Source organism: Rhodnius prolixus, unplaced genomic scaffold (genome assembly GCF_049639745.1).
Source record: "Rhodnius prolixus isolate KJV_2025 unplaced genomic scaffold, Rpr scaffold_1, whole genome shotgun sequence".
NCBI classification, from domain to species: Eukaryota; Metazoa; Arthropoda; class Insecta; order Hemiptera; family Reduviidae; genus Rhodnius; species Rhodnius prolixus.
In genome coordinates, this window is record NW_027411581.1 from 16,033,116 (window position 1) to 16,060,445 (window position 27,330).

The following is a 27,330-nucleotide window of genomic DNA, read 5'->3' on the forward strand; positions in this document are numbered from 1 at the left end:
ACGATTTGATTTTATAGTTGATTATGGTTGGATGCTTACATATCTTCTCATTAAGAAGTGTAACTAAGCATAAAAATGGCAAAAAATAACTAACTAGCGGAGAATTAAAAATATTAGTAAGTCTGGATATTTTTTACTCTGGTATTTTCTTGAAACATAAAATTTGTGCTAAGGAGGAGTCCAATTCAATATTACACATGTTCACTTAAAGTTATCATTTTTGAATAAAATCGTTGAAAAAAAAATCTATTCAATGAAATGACATTTCAAGGCAGCCAATTTTCTTCTAATTTAGAATTTTGGATATATGAATGTATATTTAATCTTTATTAATATTTAATTGGTGATAAGTAAACACGGCAGTGAAATACACTTTAGAAGAAAGCCTGACCACCCTGTGACATTAATAGAATTTTATAGAAAAAATGTTTTAAATAAAAGTGAGTGATTGAACTCCTTAAGTGCAATAAGGTTAACTAGTTTAAAGAAAACTGTGGGAGCCTGAACCGTTCATTATAAAATAACTAGTTTGTCTGAATATTAAAATTAACCACTATGTATATTACCATGACAACTCATATTTTGTCCATCTTTTTTACTAGCAGGTATGTTTATTACTTTCTCTTACTAGTAATTTTTATTAATGGTCTAAAAGAATGTATTTACTTATTACAGTAAGTTGTTTCTAATAACGATTTTTAGTATAACTAATCCCTATTGTGTTGGAACCAAATATTTTATATTTATTGACGTGATGCAATCACAAGCTTACACATTTATTAAAATTTATTGAAAATGTAAACTATAAAATGTTGAGCTCTTTGATCTAAAATTCGCGAAATGTACAAATTATATTTAATTATTAAATTATTTATTACAAGTAGGATTCATCCAACTTATAGTTACTTTTGCCATCATTGTCATGTTCAATAAGTTACTTGAAGTTCATAATCAAAACTTGCGTACGTTTCAATATTGAAGCTACATACAGCGAAAAAATTAAAGGGCCACAGGAAGAAGCCCACAGTACAACCTGTAGATGAACATCACTTTGAAGACAACACTTTGTTATTAGTACAGAGAGGAGTGTTAATAGTGATGGGGAAAAGAAGTTATGCCAGTTATTAGATAAATTTTTACACAAGACAAATTTATTAAAATTGTGCAAAAATTTAAAAAAAGTTTTTACAGAAAAATTTTTGATTGTATGCTCAGTACCTGTGTTGCTACCGTGAGCTTGAATAACAGCATGTAGACGTCTTGGCATGCTCATTATTAGGCGCCCGATGTTTTGTTGTGGAATTCTTTCCCGTTCTTCTCTTAGGACTTGTTCCAGCCCTGGATTACCAGAGACATTAGTCCGTGGTGGGTCAGGACGATTGCAAATGTTTTACCCCAGCTGGTCCCATAAGTGTTCAATCGGATTCAAATCCGGGCTTTAAGCTGGCCAGCCAAGAGTCTGAATGTTATTGGCATTTATGAACTCACGTATCACATTTGCAGTATGAGGGCGGGCTCCATCATGCATGAAAATGAATTGATCCCCACCAGTAAGTGATCTTCCTCGGACGTGAAATCGAAACACTTCATTGATATACCGCTGAGCTGTCAAACTTCCATTGGCAGTACTTCGCTACTCTCCTTCATTTTACTTTTAAATATTAACTTTGTTTTTGTGCATGTAATAGAAAATCTTAAAAAAGTAAATTATCCATTTAGTAAAAGAGTTCTTCCGGTTGTGGAATTCTAATCTTCTCTGAATTTCAGCTCCACATTTAACCATAATTTAATTAATCATTTAATAGAGAATTTGATATGATCGCCATACTTTCCGTACCTAATAAAAGAATGTAAATAATAAAAATAGAAATAAATAATTCAAAATCAAATTTTAGAGAGAGAGAGAGAGAACGAATTATGTATGTGCACAGGAGTATGTGTAAAGGTAAATTCTTTCTCTATCTCGTCTCATTGTAGATATCTTAAATAACAAAAAAAATTATGTTTTAAGCAAAATTTTAATTTAATTTTATAATTGTAGCAAGAGAAATTGTTGCACCAGATTTATGTTTCTAATTGCAGCTTATATTATTGGTAAGTGGCATTTAGGCATAACTTCAAGCTTTAATTAAATAATATAACTTTTCATGCAAATTATTTCAGTAATGTTTAAATATTTTATTTCATGGCCATTATCACAAATATGAAATATTAATGATTTATTATTCTGTCAGGGAAATCAAATCATATAAATTTCAGGATTTTTACCTAGGATTCGGTAAGCAATGCAAAAGCGAAATAGCTGTAAAGATTTTAAACCAAATTTTACCAATGAGAAAGGTAAAGGTAAGGAACAGTTTTATTTATTATCAGGATAGAATAGAAAAATATTTTATCGTTTTTACTTAGGGGTGCACCTAGAGATTGTGTTTGGGTTTAATTAAAAAAAAAGTTGTCTAGTGAGTAAAAGTAAAATGGAATGACTTCAGTTTTTACTTCTAAAAAGATTTTGTTGGCAGGAATTAAGGATAAGTGTCCTGTACAAGGTGAATTCATAAAAAATGGAAAACATTACCTCCGTATCATTACCCATGATATTGTTCGAGACATCATTATTCCGAGTGAACAGCCAAATGTTAATACCGCTGTTTTCACCAAAGAGGATATGCAAAAAATTTACGAAAAACCAGAGGTCCTTAATACGATTTTTTTTTTAATTTATTAATAAGTAATTCAAATTTGATAAATTAAGGAAATATAATAAGCAAAATATTTCTGTTACTAAATTGTATGTATGTGAACAACTGAGACTAACAAGATAGGAATATATGTAGCTACTTTCTAAACAATTAAACTTATAACAATTGGCAGGCTATGAGGAACAAATCTGATGAATCTTTTACAAACGAAATGAAATTACTTAAAGAACAACAAGCAACCAAAAGCGCCTTAAGAAAGAGAGAGTTGCAAAGTTATCCTGTTCTAAGGGAATATGGCCCTCGACTTCAACAGGCTAGTACACTTTCTTAATAGTTCCAGATTATTAAAGAACAGTTATAATTATTTCGAATTATGTCATTCATTTACAAAATATAATTTTATGAACTACATATGTTTACTAAAAAAAGTGGGGTTTCAGAAATCAATGTAAAAATGTAGTACTGCTATTATTTACCAAAAAAATCAGTAACAATTCTGTAAAGTAGACCCATGTTTGGAGAAAAGCCAATTTTCCTTTCTTTTCCCTAATGCCATGCTCTTCCCGTACATAAAACCTTGATTCCTTACTTGAATAAAAAAAAATCAAGTGAATCAAGTAATGGATTATTTTTTTTTTTTTCTTAACTGAAAATCTTCTAAAGTACCAAAAAGAATTCTATCAGAGATATTTTTCAAATAGAAGGGACTCCCGGGTTAACTAACTCATTTATTTTAAGGGAGGTACCCTTAGATTAGATTAGCTATCTAAAATAGATACTACTAAGTCTCAGTCGACTCACCTACTTGCCACCAATCAATTGGTAAAGGAATTGCCCAACTTGAATGAGAGGAATCGGACTTGTCTTGTTCTTCTACAGCAGGATTATTACATGACTGTACTAATTTTTCCCATCTTTTTATATCTTCGTAAGTGAGTGCCACTCCACCTAGAAACTTTTTCGAAATGTTTGGAAATCAACTGTCAATGGAAAAATCAGTAAAGGAGTTTGCATAAATATTTTTATATTTGTTGATGCATTAACTGCCCCCAAAAGATTTATTTTAAAACTCTTTAACAACTTCGTTACATTTGCGTCAGGTTTTAAATTGAAATTCATCCACGTGTATGACTTATTTTTCTGAAAATTACTATGTAAATTTATATATTTGTGAATTTGTGCAGTTGGAAGTGGAGGCTGAGGCAAAAGCCAACTTTTTGACAAATCGGGCAAAAGAAATTCGCCAAGAAGATGAAGATGATATAAAACTTTGTAACAAATTGATATTAGGAACTAAATGTCAAGCTATAAGGGATGCTCAAGTCGCCGAAAAGAAGACTATAGAGTAATATTTTTATGAATAACCATCTTCATATTATAACTAGCGAGTAATATTCTGATAAAACCAAAAATCTGAGTGTATGTAATCTTTTATATTGGTGTCAAGAGAACAAGTTACACAATTTCTTCAATCCGAATCTTAAAAAAAGGGGGATAATTTTGAAATTTTGCTAATTCCATCAACTCGGTCAAATTATTCCATAGATGCATGTTCTTAATGTTCAGAATTTTATTTTGAAATAAATGATTATAACTGACCGTAATAATAACAGAAAAGTAAAATAGTTCAGGAATTAAAATGTGAATAAAAAGCCATAAATCAAAACTACAAATTTTATAAGTGCTTTATGTAAGTCAGCTTAACTGTTGCAAAAATTGGGGAACAATATTATGTTTATTACATCTGTATTTCTCTTATAAGATATTAATTTTTATTTTATAAATGCTAATTATAAAATTTTATGCTATTTTCTTTCTTGTTTTAGTTCAGCTATTTTCTGTTTTAGTTTGTACTCTCTAATTCTTGTGTTTTGTTCTGTTTGATTTTAGTAAAGAATTATGGGAAGAAGAGAAAAGATTAGATGATTTGATGGAACTTGAAAGGAAAAGGGCATTGGCTAGAGAAGAAGAGAAGAGATTAGAGGAAATTAAAAAAAAAAATATGTATATCAAAGCGATTAGGGAACAAGTAAAAGGTAATGAACTCGAGAGAGAAGTGGAAGCGGAACGCACAGTGGAGGTAAATAAATAAAAAAGATTTGTTGATGAGAATTAAATTAAAAACAAACTCACAACTATGTTCTTCCATATTATTTAGGAGCAAAAGCTTCTGAATGAGGCTATAATGAAGACAAGACTAGATGAACTTCACGAAATTCAAGAGAAAGAAAGATTACAAGAAAAAACTAGAGAAGAATTAAACAAAATTAACAAGAATATTATGGAACTGGCCGAAATGGAGAAAAAACAGTCAAAAATAGCAGATCTGAAGGTGAGAGAAAGAGGTTTTCTGATGTGAGTTTTTTATTTTTCATTAACCTGTATTAATAATCGCTGTAAAATGTATTTGAAGAATAGTATTTCAGCAATTGTAGTTCACATAGTGAGGATATAAGCAAATTAAGAATTCTAAAAATTTATTTGTTTTTCTTTAAATGATTTTATAAATGAATATGATCAAAATATTAATTGGATGTTAAAATATAATATTTTAATAGATTAATTGAAGGCTTAAAGTTTGATAATAGCAAATATATTTCACTGCCATTGAATCCTCAAATGAATACTCCTTAACAAAAACTTACAGTTTTAAAAGTTAAGTACAAGGGTTAATTAAAGGCCAAAATGTACAGAAATCAGCAAGGACCCATCATTTCATTCATACTTCTAGTATCATATTTTTTAGAATGTACTAGATGTCACAGACCCTTGCGCTGGCCTTTTATCGCCCATAAATATTTTTCTGTTAGAATAATAAAAGATGTATCTCATCACATAGAATAATAAAAGATGTATCTCATCATATAGTTAGTATTAAAAAGGTATTTCATTTTAACTCTATTCCAAATTATTCTTGTGATTTATCTTTATTCTAAACAATCATCACGCCCTCCCGCATAATAAAAAGAAAAAGGGAAAGTTAGAGTTGGTCTTTTACTGTTGTAATTTGAATTACGGTGTTTAAACGAAATTTCAGTCTTGAATTATAAATTCAAAATGAAAAATGTCCTAAACGTACGAAACCTACATTTAAGTGATGAATAAGAGAATAAGAGCCTATCATAATGTTGAATTTCCTAAAGTATTAATCATGAAAATAACTCACTTTGTATATTTCCTCTCCCTTATAGATTAAGCAGTATATGCGGGAAAAAGCTGAACAAGAGGCTGAGAGGGAATTGGAAGCAGCTAAAATTCGACAGGCAAAAGAAAAAGAATTAGCCAAATTAAGAGCAGCCCAACAAAAAGTTCACGATAGTCAAGCAGCCAAAGATGAAATTAGGGCAAAAAGGATTCAAGAGGAGGTCAGATATTAAAATCTTTTATAAATTGAACAAATTTTAAGAAAAATTTAAGATTTATCTAAAGTTATTTTATTTTATCTTTATTCAGCCGTCAGAGTACAATAAACGCAGCTTTAAAAACAATAAAGAAGCAATGCACCTTTCTTAACATTCTTAATTTAGATTTACTAAAACAAATTATTCACTGTAGAATAAAAGCAACGAAACCCAGCTTGAGATCTGCTATGATGATCATTCTTGATGAGGAGGGGTAAGGCTGTAGACATTTTCGCAATAGAATCAATATAGGAAATCCCAGTGAAAGTCGCTGCATTGTCCTGCTAAAGGAAAGAGGGGTTGTCTCATAGATATTAGATATGGTTAAATAACATACTTTATGGAGAAAAAACTTCCTAAAACGTGAAAAGCACATCTATCGCTTTTATTTAAAGCAGTTTCCCATTAAACTTTTTTTTAAAAAAAAAGAGTTTTAAAGAAGCTGTAACTTTTTTGCACCTCTCTAAAGTGCTACTTTATTATTGAGTTTAGTTTCCTTACTTTTACAAAATTAAGAGGCGTTAAAAGAATTGACAGAATTTCATATCCGAAAATCAATTTAAAGAGTAGTTTCTGAATCATTTAAATCTTTTTCTATTGGTGTGGTTCTTCCTTCTGTCAAATCTACACCGGTTTATCGTTGACAGATCCATGCTATGCTCTTAGTTTAGAATTCCAATGCACGCAAACTCGCACTGCCTTGAAATAACTTCGTAATTGCAGGACTTGACAGACATTGCGACTACCTCAGTGACATGAGAAAATTACGACTGTGCATTGATTATCCTTCTCTTATAATCTCAGCAGCAAAAATATATTACCCCTCGACCTGTCAGAATGACTGGGACAATTTTTCTAGTTATACCGAGATATCGTGCATTTCATTAGCTCCATATACCCTGACACTACTACTTCTGTCCATAAATCTCGAAGCCTAAAATAATTAGTATTAATGAATGACAGTTAAAAAGCTAATGTTTTGGTAGCCTAAAAAAATAATGTTGCCTAATTTGTTTGTAAATACATTTTCGGAATCAAGCTCACTAAGAAAGTGATTGAGTTGTATCCTGAATGAAAGTAAAAAAATATATTTACTTCTCAAACCAACAACCTCCCAACCAATAGAAAAAAAAAATGTAGGTGCACCTTTATTTCAAAGATAATTGTCACTTACAAAAAATTAGCGAGTTAAAAAAAAAAAATTAAAAAATTGTATTAATGTAATAAAATCTCTTTTATTAAAATGTTCAAAATATCTTGTAAACTACATATATAAATCTATTGCAAAATTTAAGTTTTATCTAACCAGAATTTCATATTAGTATATTGATAAATTATCTGAATTTATCAATAGTATGAACTACAATGGAGAGCAAAGGAGAAAGAAGTTGCCGAACAAAAGCGCAGAAAAAATGAAGAGTTGAAAGCAGATCGCCAACGCCAGGTACAGGAAAGAAGACAGTGGCAGGAATTAGAGGCAGCTAGAGAACGTGAAGAAGTTGCTAAAATAAAAATGATAGATGAAATTATTACTGAAAGAGAGAAAGAAGAACAAGCAAAACGTACGAAGGTAATAATTATGCATGTTACATATTTTCATATGCTAATAACTAGCATTGACTAGTAAATAATTTTTGGCAGATAGTTTTTAAGTAGTACAAAGAACTCTGAAGATAAGAAAGCACCCAGATTCTTGATACATCCTATTACTTTGTAATTACTTTAGGAATTCTGTTTATTTTGTTAGGAACTGTTGCTACATAGAGCTGCTTTGCTAAAGCAAATAAACGAAAGAGAGGCTGAAAGAATAAGGATGAGACGTCAGGTGTTTGAGGAAGGGATTGCTGTCAAATTAGAGAGTGATAACAGAGATGAATCACTGAAGAAGACAATTAAAAAGAAAATTACAGCTATTAGGTATAACCGTAAGAAACTTTATCTGTTAAACAGTATGTAGCAACGTGATTATTTAAAAGAGATGGTTTATCTTTCTAGAAATTCCAGGCGGGATTTTTTGAAAAAGGTCAGGTACAGACAAGTGTATACGTCAGGTGGAGGAATGATTGTTTATGCAATTATTGCACAGGTTTCGGTTGAAATTTTTAAAATTAAGCTTTGGCGCAACAGCCTGAGAAGAAATAAGGCTTGAAATTAGACGATTGATTCTGGCTAGTTCATCTCTGTACTGTAACGCCCACTTTTTTTTACGATGTTAGGGAACAATTACACGGAATAGAATTCAGAATTCTTGCACTAAAAACCGAATGCCAAATCCCTAGATGTAGTGTGTGCAAGATTTTTGTTTACTAGTTATGTAATAAAATATAAATAATACCTATTTTGAAATAAAATTTAGAGAAGTACATAAATAAACAAATCAACTCAGAAAATATAGTAAGCTTATATTATAACTTCAACAAATTTGAATTATTACTTTGACTTAAAAAAAAAATTAATGTTAAGGATCGGCTACAAGACTAAGTCTACTTCAGACTGCGAACTTTAATGATCTAATGTGACTTGCTTAGGATTGTACTTGGAGTGTAACCGCCTGACAGAGAATAATCTTAAATTGTGATAATGAGTGGTGGTCAGATGAATTTTCTAATGGATAGCTTTAAGCTTTAATCAAAATTTGGTGGCAAATATTTAAACTTATAAATTCTTGAGCTTTGGGAATATTAGTGTTTTTTTGTTAGGCTGAGATCTCTGCTAAAACGCCGAGATTCCAGAAAAACTTACATAGTCACCTATTGCGAAATAGTTTTTATTGATATACTCTACCTCACAAGAAACTTAAATTGAGCTTAATCAACAATTTTTTCTTCTATTTTTTTGTTTTTTGGATTCAAACAGACAAAAATATTATAAAAGATCCATTTAGTCTGTAGACCTTGGAATGAATGTGAAACCAATTGCGGTTGCTCATTAAATCAAGATATTTCAATGATTAAAAAAAGTCATTTCGAATATGTTAGTGATAAAACTTTTATTTTGAATGAATTAGAAACAACTTTTGAGGAGTATAACTCCAGTTATTAAATAATTAAATTCATTTTTTTAATTTGATTTTAGATCCCACAATGTTCCGGAAAAATATATTGAAGAGATTGAAAGAAAACTTAAAGTACAAAGTCAAGAGACAAATTAAGCATCAGAAAAAAATAGGCAACTAAAATCCTGGGTAAGAATTTGAGCACGTTGATTTCGATCTTAAAAAAAAATGTTTATTTTTCACCGCAGTGTCTATTTGAAATCTTTGATAACTGAAGATAATTACCAAAATAAAAAATTAAAGTTTTTGATTATTATTGACCAGACAGTTTTGATTACAGATACTGTATGTTTAATGTGTTACTGTTATTTGTATCAAAATACTTCCATTTCGAACTCTATTCAAATTAAGATTTCGGAACACACAGGTTCTATTCCTTCTATATCTTGCGCTTAAACCGAATTGAAAGTGCAGGGAGGATATTTGTTTACTAATTATGCAATACAATAAAATAAAATACTATGTTAAATAAAGAATTAACACTTAGAGAATTATTATACTATGGCAGAAAATTTCTTTAATGAAGTTAATCAGTAAAAATCTTTTAGACTTTTGCATATTTTTTTGTTTTAAAAATGTAATGCGGCTAAATTTAATGTATAAGGCCACTTCTACTACAGACTAACAACCTTAAAATCTAATGTAACATCCTTAGCCTGTAATCGCTTACAGAAAATAATCTTGAATTGTGAATTATGAATAGGTATGTGATAATCAGCTGAATTTTCCAATGAATAGGCATGCTTTCGTGAGACCCATTTATCAGGCTTCATTTTTTCGCATCGCTGCAACGAAAATGTTAGGAGTCAGAAATCATCTGCAGAATTCCCTCCTTTGCTAGCCTACCGGCTTCATCGTTGCCTTCTTTAGATTTGTGTCCCAGACTCACCTAATACCTACCTATTGTGGTTTGCGAAGGATTTTAGTTCTCTCAGCATTCATTGTCAAGTTCCCATCTAATGCAGTGTGTGACCAAACCTTTAGGGTAATCGGTCTCTCAGATAATCTATATTCTCACATTGATTCTTCTAATCTTTCAGATATTGGGCACTTAGAATGTCGAACATTTCAACATGAAAAGTTGATGGCTCCCAAGGGGTAATGCCGACGCCCGCCATATGCCCAATGGCAATGCTGAACCCCCCCCCTTAAGACAGCTCAGGTTCTGGCTCATCTATAAGCCTCGATTTCTTCAGTACTCGGGTAAAAGTTAGCGTGGTAATAAAAATCACGTCTAGAATCGTAACAATGATTGGATTTAATTTCGAAATGATCTACTGTACTCGTAAATAATTTTTACAAGTCCTCGATTATTCTAGAATGGGGGACAATGGAAAGTATTTGCATGCGTTCCTTCCCTTATGGGTGCGTCATTTCATTTATCGAGGAAGAGAAAGACAATAGATACTAATTAGTCCCTAAGTTGTTACAATAAGCAAGGGCAGAAGTTCAAAGGCTGCCTTGAAGACATTGCTAAAGGCGACGTAGTAATACATGCAACTTTAAGGACTTACCACTATTTATGATTTTACTGTTTATTCTGAGACCTCTTTTTCGTGCCATACCTCGAAACATGAGGTTTAAAGAACTAAGGGCTTTACCACACTAATGTATATCCAATATACGTCTGAAGTATGCGTCCTTAAGTTAGGTAAGAGGTTTCTGATTGGGTACAGGCCTTATGCCGTTCTCCCTCGGAGACTTACTCTTGCTGAACGAACCAAAAACCTTTTCAACTATTTCGCAGGCCAGTTTCCAGTGTCTCTTCTGCTTGCATTGCAGGGGACCGATCGATATTCCTCACCCGAATTTTGCAACCAGAAAAGTGGTTTATAGCAATAAATAATCTATCCTTCAGCAATAATCCATCTCTGTGTCAGTATTGCTCTTAAGAGCATTAATCTTCTTGTATTAGACTGTTGCTCTCGTTTGGAGTAAACAAATTCAACTAATTCCCTAAGGTAATTTAGAAAATAATCATGTGGTTTACTTTTGTTTGAAGACAGGGGTTTAAGACTTTATGATGGTAGGGGGTGTGCGTACAGCACAGGTAAAAATCAATATCATATTGGAAGCGTAATATATACAGCTAATACGCAGTTGTACTCAAATGTATGCCATCCTGAATACCTTGGCTCATGAAGGCCTTGTTGTCGATGACCTTCAAAATTACGACTCTAAAACTTCTTTTTGGTGTGTGGATGTGTTGGTTAGAAGTACAACTTCAAACGTATCCCACCCGTTTTTCTGTGCTATTTGATACTGCCACAAAATCCATTTCTTTAAAACGTACAATTTTTAATTAGAACGAGTGGATGAGTAACTAAAAATGTTTAAAATAATAATGCGAATAAATGAATTTATTTTTTGCTTGAAGAAATTTACATCGTTGCAGATTTTTTTCAACACTACTTCTATACAATTATAAGTTGTACCCTAGATACGTCTAAATAATAAAGGTCAACATCAAAATCTCACCACATCAATAGAAAATGTATGCTTAAAAAATAAAAACCAAGAAAAATCTTTAATCATACTTATATATAATATATATATATATTCAATATCATACAATGTACGAATCCCGATACACTTTTAAAACTGCAATTGGTTGACAACAAATAACTACAAAAGTTACAAAAGATTAAAAAAAAACTTTTGTAACACTTTACTTTCAACAAGTAATGGACGTAGTGTATTTCACTTTTTCATGCATTTGTTTTTTTTAATATAAAATGATACTTCAACTTTGTGAAGGCAGTTTTACTTTAACCCTCTCCTAAATACAAAATATAAATTCGACATTAAAAGTAGATAATGCTAATTAATATAATAAACCCATAATAATATAAAAAACTATTAAATTTTTGAGAAAAATGAGCAACTAACTACCTTAGGATTTAATCTTTAAGCAACAGAAGAAAAAAATATATATAATAAGTCAAGACGTTGGATTACTGTTTAGTGAAGAAAAAAAATAGCTAGATGAAGAAGCAGCCTCTAGAAATACAGCTAACCTCATAAGTACCTTCCATTCTTACAAGTTCACTTAAGTTTTCCACATTTATCACCTTAAGTTTTTTTTACAGATATATCACTAACTTTTTTTTAATGAACATTGTTAACATATCAAAAAGAAAAAAATGTAATAATACAAGAAATCAATATTCTGATATAAGAACAACCAAACAAAATATGTAAACTAATTTTGATGGAGAGGGTGTTAAGAAGTGAATATTAAATGAAGATTATTTTGTGATACACATTTTTTCCTTAATCATCTTTGTTATCTGGAGATCTCGATCGAGTTCCATTCTTATCCGCTGAACGACTTCTTGATTTAGATTTGTCTTTGCTTCCAGATCTATCCCTGTTAGAAAACCAGAAAATAATTTAATATGAATGACATAACATAGTAATTGTAACTTCAACTGACACTGTTGAGTTGGAAGATGATGCGGGAAAGAGAAGATAAAATATCGGCCAGAACAGTTTGATTGGAGAATAAAATTAATATGTGGGCGTTGTTGATGGACTTGACGAAAAATATATTAAATCTAACGAACCAAATACTGGTAAAAAACCTACTGACACTTGTTTTCTTATCAATCCTTGTGTTAATATATAGCTTTTATCTCGATTAAATTGGATTACAGTCAAGGCTTGAATTTTATTTAATGCTTTATTTGAGAAATTTATAGTTAACTATGTTACCTAACCGCCTCCGTCTACGACACCTAATTTGGTTGCTGGACAGCCAGCATACCTACATTACATACAGTCAGCATAAAAAAATTGACATTACTTTACTTTTTTAATTTATAATAAAAATATATTCATTGGGATGTTCAGAATCTCCAGCGCTAGGGAACTAAAGACTGGTTAAGAAAAACTATCTAGTAGATATCCTGTAGAAATTAACCTTGATGGGGGAAAGCATTTAATTATTTACTCACAAACTCCATCAAGAGGAGCCGTTAGTAAAGAATATGATTGCGCCACGCGCCTTGAATCATATGTTAGAAGACAAAATTGTAAAATAAAATCGAATATTCTTTTCAAGAGAGACGCACTTCGAGTTAACGGATTTTGGATAAGTGACTGAAACCACAACAGAAGGAAAACATTCACAAAAATCATTTTTTCATGAAAGTTCGCAATATTATCCTTGTAAGAGAAATTAAAAAAGTTGAAAAAATTATTGCGGTGTCTCAAGATAAAAACTTACTTGGATCGAGACTTCGACCTGGAGCCAGACTTCGCTCTTGATTTTGATCTGCTGCTACGCCTGCTACGGCTCCTTGAACTACGTCTGGATCTTGATCTGCATAAAGAAAGCAATGATTACAGACTAAATAATTTTAAACTACAATAAATTTAAAAATAAGGCATGAAAATTCCGGACAATTTGGTGATGTTGCAAAGAATACTAGCCCAAAGCACATTATCCTAAAGAACATTTTAATATCTAACCTGGACCTAGACCTCCTCCTAGATCGTGACCTTGAACGAGATCTTGAGCTCGACGACCTTGATCGACGCGATCTTCGTCTATCTTCAATTAGCCTTATTCGCCGACCATTCAATTCTGTATCGTCAAGTTTATCAAGAGCATTTTTCATATCTGAATGAGTTGCGAACTCCACCACGCTATAAAAACAATTAAAGAATAACTTTAAAAATAAAGTTGACACAAATTTTCATTAAACAACTATTAAATATAATTTACATTTAATTCTTGAGACACTTTAAGTACAAACATTAGAATTAACAACAGAACGGGACCTACGTCCCACGGCACCTCAGCCACAAGGGGCTTATTACGCCGGAAGTACCAACATTACCTGAAGTGAAATCTACCCCACAGTACAACTATTAACGAAGTTCAAAGAAAATTTTAAAACAATTGAACAAATCATTGAATAAAGATGTACTTGTAACTCTCTCCAAACTAGAATTTTAATAACAAATATAAACCTTCCTAATCAGTGCCTAGAAATAGACAGTTATTCACAGAAAAATACTTGAAGGGAATGTATTCATCCCCCTTCTAGAAATAATAACCAAATTTTCGTTTTAGTTTCATACACACACACACATACTAATTTGTATAAACCAATTTTCCGGACTCATCGGACCTAAAAACGGATATTTCCGGTAAAAAAATCATAGTCAAAAATTTGCACGAAAACGTAACTCTTAATTAGTGCGATTACAAGTTTGTAAAAATTTGGTGTGAACACGAACTTGTTTTAATGATTTTCAAAGTTCTATCTCATACATTTTATTCAAAATCTCCTTCGAGAAGTGAAAATGTTAAAACTTGGGTCCTTTAGGTGGCATTACATTAGTATTATTCAATCGATTCTTCAACCTCTGAATTCCTTTTGAAATTGATTTCAAAGACACGATTCCTTTCTCTTAAGACATTATAATATAAAATATTTAATTAAAATCACTCACCCTTCATTGCGCCTATCTTTGTGAGCATCAGCATAAGTCACCTCTCCTGCCTGTCGCATATAATCCTTCAAATCCTAGCAGCAAATAAAAAAAAAAAAAGAAAAAGAGATTAATTTAGTAATTAAGTTGAGGACCTACTTATAAAATGAACTAAACCACATACTCAGCTTCATTTAAAAAAATCATGACCAATAGGTAAAAATATTTTTTATAGAACACAGCGTTTATAAAATTTAAAATATTTGAAATAGAAATGTTTTCTATTTGTTAAAAAATAAATTAAAAATATTAAAATTCGTTTCGAAAAATTTTTAATTGTCCACATTTAAAATGAAAGAATGTGGTTTATTTCATTACCTCTAAGACCCAATTTTTTTTTTTTTTTTTTTAATAAAAAAAAGTAATTTCTAGAAATATACAATTCTGTCATAATTTAAACAAACTTAAGTTCAGAAAACATAACTGATTGTACATAATAAATGCTCTCACTTGTTTCAGTTCACACGCAATGTTTCTCCATCAACCGCATTATAAAATAAATTCGATAGTGTAGGACTGGTGTAGTCACGGTAACAAAGATCAGACTAACTTAAACGTCTCCAAATGAAATAACTAACCCATTGGCACTAATGAGATCAACCACTACCATTTTGTAAAATTAAAATTATTAAATTTTCTAAGGGAAACATTGCTTGTGAAAATAAAACTTAATAAGCAAACGTATTTTATCTAAACGTTAAAATACCTACCGGTAATATTGGGCTTAAAAGAAAAATACACTTGGTTAGAAAATGTCTAAATTTTGTAGAGGGGATGGTCAGTATAAACTGAAGTCTAAAAGCGTGGAGTGTCAACTATTCCTCTATTTAAAAAATAAAAATTGAATTCACGGAAGTCGAAAATTAAATTTCTCTCTGCCACCATCTTATATTTTTTTCACATATCTAGTTATCAAGATAGTTGTGAATTTCCAGGTATGTTCAGGAAATCATCGTCAATTTAGATTCTGCCAGCCATTTGGGCGAGTCCCTTGATACTCAAGAGATCCATCCAAGAAATGTAACTTATCGTTTAATTTCTCCTTCACTCACGAAATTAATTCCGTTCAAATTTCATCATTTCTGTCACTTATTATCTGTCTCAATCAGGTTTAGTCTTGATTGTTTAAATTTACAAAGGCATCCGCTATTTTGTTTTCCTTGAGCCTTCGATGAATAATTTATAAATTTACTCTAATGGATGAATTATTTTCTTACGCAGAAAATTCTCATTTTCATAAATAAAATAGACAAAAACTATTAACATTATTCTATAGATATAGATTCTAGCACAATTCTTAAAACATGTGAACATCAAATACAATGTTATATTAAATCTAACTATGGCAACCACAATTTTTTAAGGTACTTACAAATTATTTTAATACATAATTTATGTTCAGTGGTTTATTTAGATTAAAATTACTCTTTATCGTCCAGTTTCTTATCTCATATATTCATATTTAAAATATTCATAACTTATAACCGAATCGAAATATTGTTTTCAAGTTCAGCGATTTTTTGTTTCTATTTATTCGCACACTGTAATTCTGATGAAAATCGATATGGAAAAAGTAACAAATCTAACATTTCCTCTAACTCTAAGCTAACCTGTTTTAAAATTTTTCCGTAATTTTTCTTTCTGGAATGCAACAAGATTTATTTCTAAAGGCACAACTTCAAAAAATATAAAAATGTGTAGGAAAACTTTTACTTAGTGATTACAATAATTATTTAACTTATATAAATGTATATGATAACTCCGAAACCACCTTAGATCAATATTTGGTTAGCTTATTGTACTTAATTGATCAGCATTAATAAAAAGAAAATCAAAAAATTAAATGAACAAAAATTAAGCAAATGCTTCCAATTGCGATTAAAAAAAAAATTATTCGTTAGTGTTGAATTGCGATTAAACCTGGGGCCAACTCGAAAAAACGAAAAAAGTAGATTTAAAAAAAAAAAAAATGTAATTACATATATGCTCTAGTTCGGGGTTGGGAAAGAGTGCAGAAAGTCAAACACATCTGTGTGTTTAGCTAGTGTTCCATAACTGTATTGTTTTTTTTAGATAACAAAGAGAAGACAAGTTGGCTAAGTTGTAAGAAGTGGTAGAGTTAGAAGCACTATTAGCATAGTAAGTACAAGTAGTAAGTAAATAATTAGTAGTTAACAGCGTAGTGTTGTGGTGGTAGTAAAAATTGTATTTACATGGAATTCTATTCACTTAATTAAACTCAATACACTTCTACAAGACATGAATCTAATGAGAAAAGAAATAGGACATAACAATAGTTGATAACATATGGCTAGCTGAAAATAAATATGTAACTTTTTACATAATCATTGTTTAAATATTTTGTTTCACCAACACCTTAAATTTACAACTCTTGTCATAAAAATATTACTGTATGAATACAAGCACACAAAAACTTAATGACTAATAAGCCTAGTTAATCCTATACATCTGAAAAATGCTATAGAGATGTGAAAGAAATGTCCCCTCAACCATACGGACGACTCCTCGGGACATCTGATTCTCTAATACAAGATATTGAGTTTATTAATTTTTGCTTTCAGAAATCACCTAAATTATTAACAAGTAAAACTTAACAAAAAGAGCATGAGAGAAGGGAGAGAGAGAGAGAGAGATTTGAATGTTATTTACCTTGGCGGGCGGGGCGCCACGGCGGCGAGAGAGCACCTCATCTCGTCTCAAAAAGAGGGTGTGGTTATAGTGTGGTGCTCCCGTCAACAGGCAAGCCAGACAACACCGGAAGAAAGGCAAAGAGGCCAGAGGTGGCGATGTAGTGGCGGAGGATATGTCCCTACCATCCCTTATGTATGCGACGTTAGTGGATCCCATCATCCATCCATCTGTGTGTGGTTTCATACCACATTACGTAACTTAGTGTTCACTCGTTTTTCTTTCAATTATTATTTTTTTTTTTAACGCTCTCCAAGCGTGTGGTATCCCCTGACTGTGGATTGGACGGACATGTGAAAAAGAGAAGCCTTTTTGAACATCATCGTCATTGTCTCATCATCGTCATCATTGGATACCGGGATGTCAGAGAGCCCGAAACCAAGGTCTGTCACACCTCTGTCTCCTCATACGAAAACAAACATTGTTTAAAATGTTCAAAATTTCATATTTTATATTTTTTTTCAGGTGGTAATATGGTTATTTATCGATAATTTTATAGAGTTATTACAAAAAAAAGATACTATGGGTCCAAACCATATGCCGGCCAATCAGTAGTTTCTTCTGATACGCTTCATTTCAATTTAATTTTTTTAGAATCACACTCTTCCTTTCCTTTAAATTTTGGCCTCACGCAATGTCAGAGTGATTCATATTTGGATGTCTTCGCCCTCCGTCAGTAGTGCACCAATTATTTTGTTTTAATCCAGAATAAAAAGTATTTCCAATTGCGGTAGATTATCCTGTCCTTTCAACGCTCGCTAGAAAATGTTACAAGCCTCTGCTGCAGAATCCAAAATATTTTCTCACAAGGAACTTCTATTAATCATTCCTAATATAGCATAAACATTCTTTTTCATTGGCCACCTAAGAAAAAACTCATCTTCAAAGGTACTTCATCCAATTTTCTTTAATATAGCTTTAGCTTCCTGAATCCATTAAGTGTAACAGGTTGCCGGCAATGGTATTAAACCCAAGCATCTTTCTCTGATACTTCTATAAAATTACACGGTTTTTTATTTTCTTTATAATTAGATTAAGTTTAACATTTAAAACAAGTACAACATACCTGCCAGCTAACACGACTTGATAAATTTTCCACAATCAGTCTGTAATCGGTACGAGTTGGAGGTCCATATCTGTAATAGGAAAAAACTAATTCTTTGAATCACACAAACAAAATTGGCATGTTTCATATAATATCGCAATCTTTCTTAACAAATTCGGAGGGTGATGGGAGTGCCAAGAAAATGTTGATTATTTTAGAAGCTGTGTAGGAATTTAGTTTGTGATTTACACACATAGTGGTTTAGAAATAATGGAGAAAGGATTAGGAAAGGACGCCTTGGAAAAAACAACAAGCAGTCAGTCAGTCTTTGAAATGAAGACTGATTCCATATTTTCCACTGAATAACTCATCACAAAAATGAAAAAACACTAACCCCAACCAGATAAATTCAAAATGGCTCTCACCTGTCACTACTGCGGAACTCAGGTTCCCTGAAACAGAAATGTTTATTAAAGCACACCAAAATCCAAATACGCCAACATAAGAAGAATAATACCCTAGTAAAACACGCGACCTAAAGTTTTAATAAATATTTTCTAAATTTAATTTTCTATAATCGCATTTGTCTGGAAATTTTCAAGATAACTTTAATTAACTTGCACTATTATTAAAAAAGAATTAAAAAAAAATCACTTATTTGGTTTTATAAATTTTTTCACCTAACATCTTTTGACAAAACTTTTCAGAATTTCTAGAATTTAGAAACAATGTAAACAAACTGAACTACATTTGATAAATTAAATATTCCCCAGTTATTATTATTAAATATTAAAACAGAAATAAGTAGAAACGAATCAAAATAAAATATATTTATATTAATGGCGAAATAAGATGGCAGAATTGAACATTGGATAACTTAATAATAGTGAGTTATCCTAGAAAAAAAAAATGTTTAAAGGTTTCAAAATTCCATCAAACGTACCATATAAATTCTCAATTGAGCCTTTTAATAAAATTTAGAAAATCTGTTAGTCAAAAATACAAAATTTTGATTCGTCTTCGCGAATACCTCGGTGCGCCTGCTAGTAACAATAACTCCTAATGGAAAAATTACATTACACATTGTTTTATTTTAAATCAAATGTAAAATATATACCACATATCAGCGGGTGATGAAGAGAGAAATAATTTGGAAAGTAACCTATTTCAATCAATTTGATTTCAGTACTTTATAATTATGATGACGGGCAAGAATCGAATTTGGGAGGTTTTTCTTAACAGTGTAAGATGTCTAAAATAGTCTAAAATGCCGAAAAGTATTTGCATTTCCTTAAGGGGAACCGTCAGCCCAGCCCTTTTGCTTTCAGTAACAGTTACCCCCTTATTTCTTATTTTAACACACAGCTTATGTAACTTCTCTCTTCACCCTCCGCAGTATTTGATACGACTCCGTTGTGAGACTTATTAGTCACACATTCAAGAGTAAATTCAGATATTTAATATCTTGTCTTCTGAATAATTTTAACGTTAAATGCTTGGCTTATAAAATAGAAAGAGCATTTCTGAATACCACTTATTTAAGCTGCATGTCAAAACAAAATTATCGTTAGCTTCAGTAAAGCTATCAACCTTTATAGTGAATTAAGTGGCTAGTTAGGCTTTCTTTTAAAAACAAAAATATAGAACATGTCTCGATAATTTACTGCGATAAATTAAAAAAAATGCGTTTTAAATTTAGCAGATAAAAGTAAGTTCGAATGCCTTTTTCTCATATTTGGTTATATGATCAAAAATATAAAAGTAAGTGTGAATGACTAATAACTGCGCTAGCAAATTATCGTGAAAGTTTTATAAAATTTGCACAACCTACTTGTATTTAAAAAATTAAAATGTATAATTACCAACTAAAATTAAAATAATTAAGAGAAGAAAATTGAGATGAGTTAATAGTGTTACCTGTTGCGAGCACGCCTGCGAGGAGGAGGAAGGGGTTGGGACCGGCCGCGCCACACATCGCTCCCCCTCGGCGTCCCTCGAGCCTTCTCGACGGACACTCTGCAACAGACAACACCAACGGACACGTCTCACAACTTCTCTACAAGGAACATCTCTACTTACTTGAACCAGCCAGAGCTGGGACGGCGCGACCTGCCACCGCCGTAACGGTCGAGCATTGGGCCGCGACGGCGATCGTTTCCCCTTGCGTGCTCCACCACTATCCTGTAACATACTTCCACCGTGTCACCACCACAAACCTACTACGATGTCGATCGTACCTGTACGTCTGGTGAAGTCCTTTACAAACAGGTTGACTAAACGACTTTCGCGCAACGGTCTAATAATATAATTATCATCGAAAAGCCTTGCAAAAACAGCCAGAGTATCTAATAGAGTGAGCAACAAATCCTACACATTTATGCAGTAAATAAAGATTAATAAAAAGGAAAAAGTGTCGAAGTCCTAAAAAAAACAAGTAATGATGTCACTAAAAGTTTTTAGTTTAGAATTTAAACTTTTGTTAGTTTTATCTGAAATGGCTTAGATTTATTCACTTTCTAGAACAACCGAAACAATCCTACCTTTAAGTTTTATCATATTTAGAATTAAGCAATTACGAAGCGTTTGAAATTCAAGAAAATTATTAGTTTCAATCCAGATTAATCATCGACCCTCCGTGAAACAAAAGTACAAAACGCAAGCTGGTTTGTTAAGTAAAAGTATATTTAAAAAAATGTTGGATACCAGAAAATAATTCCTGTTTCTTTTAATTTCTTTCTTGATTCTACTACATGATCTGCCAAATTATTGATTTCACGATTACCTTCACTCATATAGAAACTGACCGACCGTTCATGAATACAGCCAAATTCACAGCACATTTACATACTTTTAACCTCGTTAAAATATTTCTAATCTATTCTATATGATTGCACGACAATGGTAAAACAAGTTAATGATTTGATCAACTAACAACTCTAACAACTCGACAAAACATGCTTGTTTTTTTTAACTCTGACCGTTTTTAGTCAATTCTTGGACGGATGGGTACAGCAAAGGAAAAAACCCTGATGAAGAGAGTCAAGTGAATCTATTCTGTGCTTTGAAAAAAATATTCTGAAACTTCTCGATCTATTTTTGAACAATGACAAAAATCCGAAACTGATCATAATGAAAAGAAACAAACATGAAAACAAAAATAAAACTGATGAAATTATTGATAATACACAATTATTTTATGACCTAGATATTAAACTTGATTAATGAACTTTCATTTTCTTTTTTTATTAACACGTTCAAGTACTGACAATTTCATATTCCGTAATTTTAACTTACAAGACGGATAACATGCAGATACTAAAGGAAATAGAAAGAGGTAACACACAAACCTACAATAACCCACAACCTATAGACATTTATTGAACGTTTATTGTACCAAGAACTGCAACCAATCAACCAATTTGGATGGAAGAGGTGAATGTTCTTGAAATTTGATTTCCGAGTTATAAAAATGGAAGTAACCAAAATTAATAGTAACTTCTGAGTGCTGACACTCGGATTTAATTGCTATATAGAACAATCGCCCGACTTATCCTTGCCGCAATTATTGCAAAACTACGTTTAAACAATTGGTTAATTTTCATTAAACATTAAATTTAGCACAGAACGTTCAGTTATCCCGAGTAACCGAAGAGGGATGGATAAAGACAAGAGTCAAATGATAATTTGACACAAATCATTATGGCTTGTTACACTCCTAACAACCCGAGTAACTCCTCTAAATTTTAATATGGAAAAAGTAAATTTGTAGGCAAAAAAGAAATCGTCGCCTTCCTTTGTTGCTTCTAACAATTACATTTGTTAAATATTAAAACAAGCTATACTTCTATTGTTTACTTTTCTATAATTTTTACATCTTTAACCTGGACGAAACAGCGAATGACAAAAAATTAACAAATGAAAGGCAGAATGTTCATTGAATTTAATTTAACGGGGAAGAAATTTAGAGTAGAACAGAGATGTTTCCTGGTATATGGAACTTGCCCTTAATGTTTCTATTTTTTACGAATGTTGGTTACATCGCAGGCTAACGGATATAAAAGATATCAATGGCTTTTTGATGATTCTATCTGTCGCTATTTGAGGTTTAGCTTATTTAAAGTATGCACTAATTATTTTGGGAATTCTTTAAAAAGCAGTAACATGAAAAAGATAGCAGATTATTTTCTTAGTTATTTGGCAATTAAGTAAAACAAAGAAGTCATTAGACTAACCTATTAACATAAATTAAACCATAATAATAAATCTTTTGATTAACAGCTTTTAGGCTTATAGAATTTGTTCCTAAGTGCCTAGTCTAACAATATGTGACTTGACAAAAGTTGGTACCACAGAACTGCTTGAGTGCAGTAGTGAATCGTGACTAATCTATTAGGAAGTACTATAACCAAACTTGAATTTAATTGTATGAATTGAATTGGAGGCATTATTTCATGAAGAATCTATGTCAAACGCCGCTAGCTAATCTTACAGATTCATCAGGAGTTGATCACACAACGGTGTCGAAACGTTTGAAGGCAAAAGGATATTTCAAAAGCAAGGACGTGGGGTGCCCTACGAGTTGAAGCCGAGAGACGTCGAAAGAGGCCTTTCACGTGTGATCAGCTAATTCAATAGTAAAAGAGATAAGGTTTTTTCCATCATGTAGTGGATGGAAATGTGAATACGTGGCCATGCATCAACATCGTGGGCAAAGCCGAATTTCCACGGTTCGAAGATTCTGCTCTGCACTTGGAGGGATCAGCTGGACGTAAATTTATTACGAATTGCTAAAACCGAAGGAAACAATCACGGGAGATTGCTATCGGTTTCAATTGATGCGTTTGAGCCGAGCATTGGAAGAAAAGCGGCCGCTATACAATCAAAGACACGACAAGGTGATTTTACTACACGACAAATGTTGAATCACATGTTGCACAACTGGTGAAAACCTATTTGGAATCACTTAAATGGGAAGTCCTACCACACCCGCCGTATTCACTTAACATTGCCCATTCTGATTACTCCTCCGCTCGACGGCACATGGCCTGGCTGAACAGCACTTCCATTCTCATGAAGATGCTAAAGTGGGTCGGATTCATGCATTTCCTCACAAAAAAAAAAGTCATTTGTCCGACTTGGAATTCAAATGCTGTCAGAAAGAAGGGAAAAAGTGGCTAGCAATGGACAACATGTTCAATAAAATATTCTTTACAAATATTAAAAATAAAGCATTAACTTAAAAAACAAAAAAAACCTCTTTTAAGGACCACTGACCAATCCAGATGATAAAGTGCCTCAAGTAAAAATTTAGCTGCAATAAGAACACTCAACGTTCTTAGGATTATTAAAAATTTTAGTATTTTATAACTGTATTTACTCATTTTAGGAGAAAAGGCAAAAACCAAATGCCACAAACACAAAAACTAAATCAAACTAGCCCTTCAGAAGTACATTTCCATCTAACCATCAAACTAGATAGATCAAGAACAACGAATAAAATAAACAATAAAATATTTATGGTAAACAAAATAAAATAAAGATAAATTAATTTCAAATTAAAATATTAATTTTAATATAAAATATTCAAAAAACATTGCTATCACAGGGTTCAAATATGTCTTAAAAAAAAAAAAAAAAAAGTAGCAAAAATTTGAAATCTTAGAAAAAGGAGAACACATTAATTCTTACTTTTTTGGGGGGAAATTCTATTGCTAACTTATCTACTGTATTAAAAAAAAAAAAAACTATTTTATTTTGTGGTAATATATTCAAAATTCCTTTAAAAATTAAATAAGTACACATAAAACAATTAACTTGGGTAGTATGAACCTTGTGACAACAATAAATCATTCAAGTCTTACGTACCTTTCCCCTAGCAATTCTTTTCCATTCAATTCGTACACTGCATCATCTGCATCCCTGTAGTCATCAAACTCCTGAAATAAAAAAAGAACCGTGATTGATATTAGCTAATTTTCTTTGCATATCATGAATCTAGAAAATATCAAGACTACTTACAATGAACCCGTATCCATTTTTCAGCAAAATATCTCTTGTCCGCCCATATCCTTTAAAGAAGCGTTCCAGATCACGTTCTCTACAGCCATAGGGCAATCCTCCCACATAAACCCTCGATCCAACCATTCTAAAAATAAAAAGAAGGATAAAAGCTCAGTTAAGATTTTTTTTGATTAAATTAAAACAAACTATCATAAAGGAAACTGTGGGGAAAAAATCCATTCTATCCAGGTGTAGGCATTCAAAGTTTATGCATAATAGGTGACACTTAGGCAAGATACATAGCATTATGTGATTCAAATGAAACATTGCATTATTGTAATTAATTCCTTTTAGATCTAAGAAAATGGGTAACTTAATGAAACGTCATTAATTTTTTTTAACCTTTTCCTGTTACTGGACTTTTTACCAAACCTCTCAACTAGTCAATTAGTTCACGCTCGGATCACTTCCTGTACACATCCGAGTTATTCGATGCGGTAGAATGCGCTAGGTGATTAGACCCAATGCTCAAGTTAACTTAAGTTTGACATACTCAATTTTTATTCTTACATCAATTCACAAATTATTTTTATCTCGAGAAAATAGTAGTATCCCAATTCAATAAACGACTCTGACCTATCAAAACCTAGCTTAGACTATTAGTTTGCAACACTAACGCATGGTTGTGGTTAACTGCTTAGAAGAGAAAGAGATCTATGGCTCTCCCTTGAGGTTTAACATATTTCAACAGAATGTAATAAATAAGAAACTGCCCGAATGAACAAGAGATGAGTTCGACTTTACAAACCAAACCGCTTCAAAGAAGAGCTTAACCAAACAACTGCTTTTTTTTTTTTTCTATTAATGATGAAATTCCACAATTTTCTTTAAAAAACGTTTTTCTTATCGATAATCATAGAAGAAATTCGTCACAACAGCGCAGTTAAAAGAGACCAAAGAAAGGCGACCAAAAATGAATAAAAGCGACATTTTAAGAAGTATTAGGAAGGGCAATCCTGTTCTAAGAGAAAATATTGCAATCAATGCAAATTTTTGATTCAACAATTTTCTCGGAAAATGTCCGTTTTGAGGCCCCAGAGTCCTACAACTGTTCGAAGAATATGAATGAAAACACTCTTAGTTCAATAAGCCAGAATAGTTTGGTAAGGGGACCCCAATTGGAACTGAAAAGAATCAATTTTGTTACGCACTTGTTTCACAGGCACCTCTTAAATGGAATCTAGTTTTAACAGACTTATTATTTACTATCAACAAAACCAAAATACTTGAAATTGAATTACTTGATCAAACTGATTAGTACCTAAAAGAATTTATAATTGTTCACTCCTCAATGTAAATCAGCCTAAAACGCTTAGATGATGGTGGTTTCACTTTAACGGAAAGAGACGACTTTAGAGCCTTCTTAATATAGGGCTGGCGGTAGGTGCTACACACGGAGGACGTCACAAAGCAAAATACCAACTCCAATGATATTTTATTGCACAGGCAAAAAAAGGATACTGAACCCCACCCCTCCATAGTTAAAATTCTCTCAATGCAGTGAAAGTAAATACTATCCATAGATTCCATAGTCATCTTGTAAATAAGTGTGAAAAGAAATCAGTTGTTTGAAGACACTTCATAACTGTATTGCTTGTATTACAAACTCGAAAGGGATATCCCAAAACATATAATTCGATGTTCATACCAATGTATTGCATTTGCGTTCTGCTACCAATTTGTTATCTTTCACAATCACACAATCCGAGGCGGAGGGAGAGAACAAAAAAGAGAGGACTATAAATGAGTGCCAGGAGGGGGAGGGCTAAAAGTTTGAGGTCAGCGTTTCTAACTGCTTGGCTATCTCCTCTATCTTACAGGAAGCAATTTAATAGGTGGAAACGCGCATACAAATATACAGAAGCAGAGCGATTAACTAGAACAGACAAATGGTTGAAATGCAATATGCTGCTGTAGCAATTATGGCGGATTGCCGCCCTATATGAAGAAGCTACAAATTAAAAAAAAAAAATTATTTTTTATCATGCTCATAAAAAAAAATTGTCCCACACAATTACAAAATGGATCATTATAGTACCAGTAACTACCCCCACCAACATTGAATTGGCGTCGACTAAAATTAAATGGCTGCCATTTTCTCCAGTGAAAAGTGAACACTTACAGTCAAATATTAATTATAAAAATTTAATTACTACATTTGATGAACACGCATTTTTCTCAAAAATGCCTTAGAAATTCTATTTAAAAATTATATTTTCACAGAATCAAATTTTCTTGTAATTAAAGTATTCCTAAAATTTTTTCTAAATAGGGAAAAGTCCAGATGTCTGTTAACTTCATCCAAAACATAATTTTTACAATTCAAAATTTCGTAAATGAAGTAACGAATAGGCAATCAAAACCAGCATGCTCAAGCGTTTCAAATATGACCACAATTGATTACTAAAGACATTAATAATTTAAGAATAGCATTACATTTACCTCTTTTGAAAAAAAAATTCTGTCCTTCAAAGCCGTGTGTAGAAATGCAATCCGAGATGAATAATTCAGTCCAGCAGAAACAAACGATGGAGCAAGCCCAACACTAGCTAGAGAACGAGAACGTCAATGATGGCTGCCTAAAAAGACACAACAACCAATCACCTTGCGCAGTTTCCCAGATGCCAAAGGGATACACAATATGTAGTTGCGCACGCATACATTTCTAGGTAAAATAATCTCGAACCCAAAGATTAATTATATTATTTTCATTGAAAAATATAACATTAGGAATGTATTAAATAAAATTGGTGTCAAAATATATCTTATTTAAAAAAATATATAAAACAAAGTAATATATCCTAAAACGATTTATCTTTATTTTTGTATCCTAAACCAAATCATTTTATTATTTTTTAG

At 31.8% G+C, this 27,330-nt stretch overlaps 2 protein-coding genes across 8 annotated transcripts; one reads left to right on the plus strand and one right to left on the minus strand.

Annotated features, from left to right (window-relative positions):
- Positions 1 to 213: 213 nt before the first annotated feature.
- LOC141446934 (cilia- and flagella-associated protein 45-like) lies at positions 214 to 12,339 on the plus strand. 6 transcript variants are annotated; one of them, XM_074113956.1, is made up of 12 exons: positions 214 to 605; positions 2,042 to 2,094; positions 2,235 to 2,346; positions 2,520 to 2,692; positions 2,872 to 3,012; positions 3,884 to 4,044; positions 4,590 to 4,779; positions 4,858 to 5,031; positions 5,891 to 6,064; positions 7,455 to 7,670; positions 7,848 to 8,025; positions 9,176 to 9,415. In XM_074113956.1, the coding sequence occupies exons 3-12, from the start codon at positions 2,286 to 2,288 to the stop codon at positions 9,274 to 9,276; spliced, it is 1,569 nt and encodes a 522-aa protein (XP_073970057.1). In that variant the 5' UTR covers positions 214 to 605; positions 2,042 to 2,094; positions 2,235 to 2,285; the 3' UTR covers positions 9,277 to 9,415. The 6 variants fall into 6 exon arrangements, with proteins under 6 accessions (XP_073970057.1, XP_073970073.1, XP_073970065.1 ...); XM_074113972.1 differs by having other exon boundaries at positions 2,260 to 2,346; XM_074113964.1 differs by lacking the exon at positions 214 to 605 and adding an exon at positions 611 to 674.
- B52 (serine and arginine rich splicing factor B52) lies at positions 11,871 to 27,095 on the minus strand. Of its 2 annotated transcripts, none has more exons than XM_074114259.1 (10): positions 26,914 to 27,095; positions 24,430 to 24,556; positions 24,277 to 24,347; positions 20,491 to 20,592; positions 18,837 to 18,863; positions 18,433 to 18,502; positions 14,619 to 14,692; positions 13,629 to 13,805; positions 13,384 to 13,479; positions 11,871 to 12,525 (listed from the first exon to the last, which is right to left on the minus strand). In XM_074114259.1, the coding sequence occupies exons 2-10, from the start codon at positions 24,553 to 24,555 to the stop codon at positions 12,429 to 12,431; spliced, it is 840 nt and encodes a 279-aa protein (XP_073970360.1). In that variant the 5' UTR covers position 24,556; positions 26,914 to 27,095; the 3' UTR covers positions 11,871 to 12,428. The 2 variants fall into 2 exon arrangements, with proteins under 2 accessions (XP_073970360.1, XP_073970366.1); XM_074114265.1 differs by lacking the exon at positions 20,491 to 20,592 and adding an exon at positions 20,329 to 20,427 and having other exon boundaries at positions 26,914 to 27,083.
- Between the last annotated feature and the right edge of the window lie 235 nt (positions 27,096 to 27,330).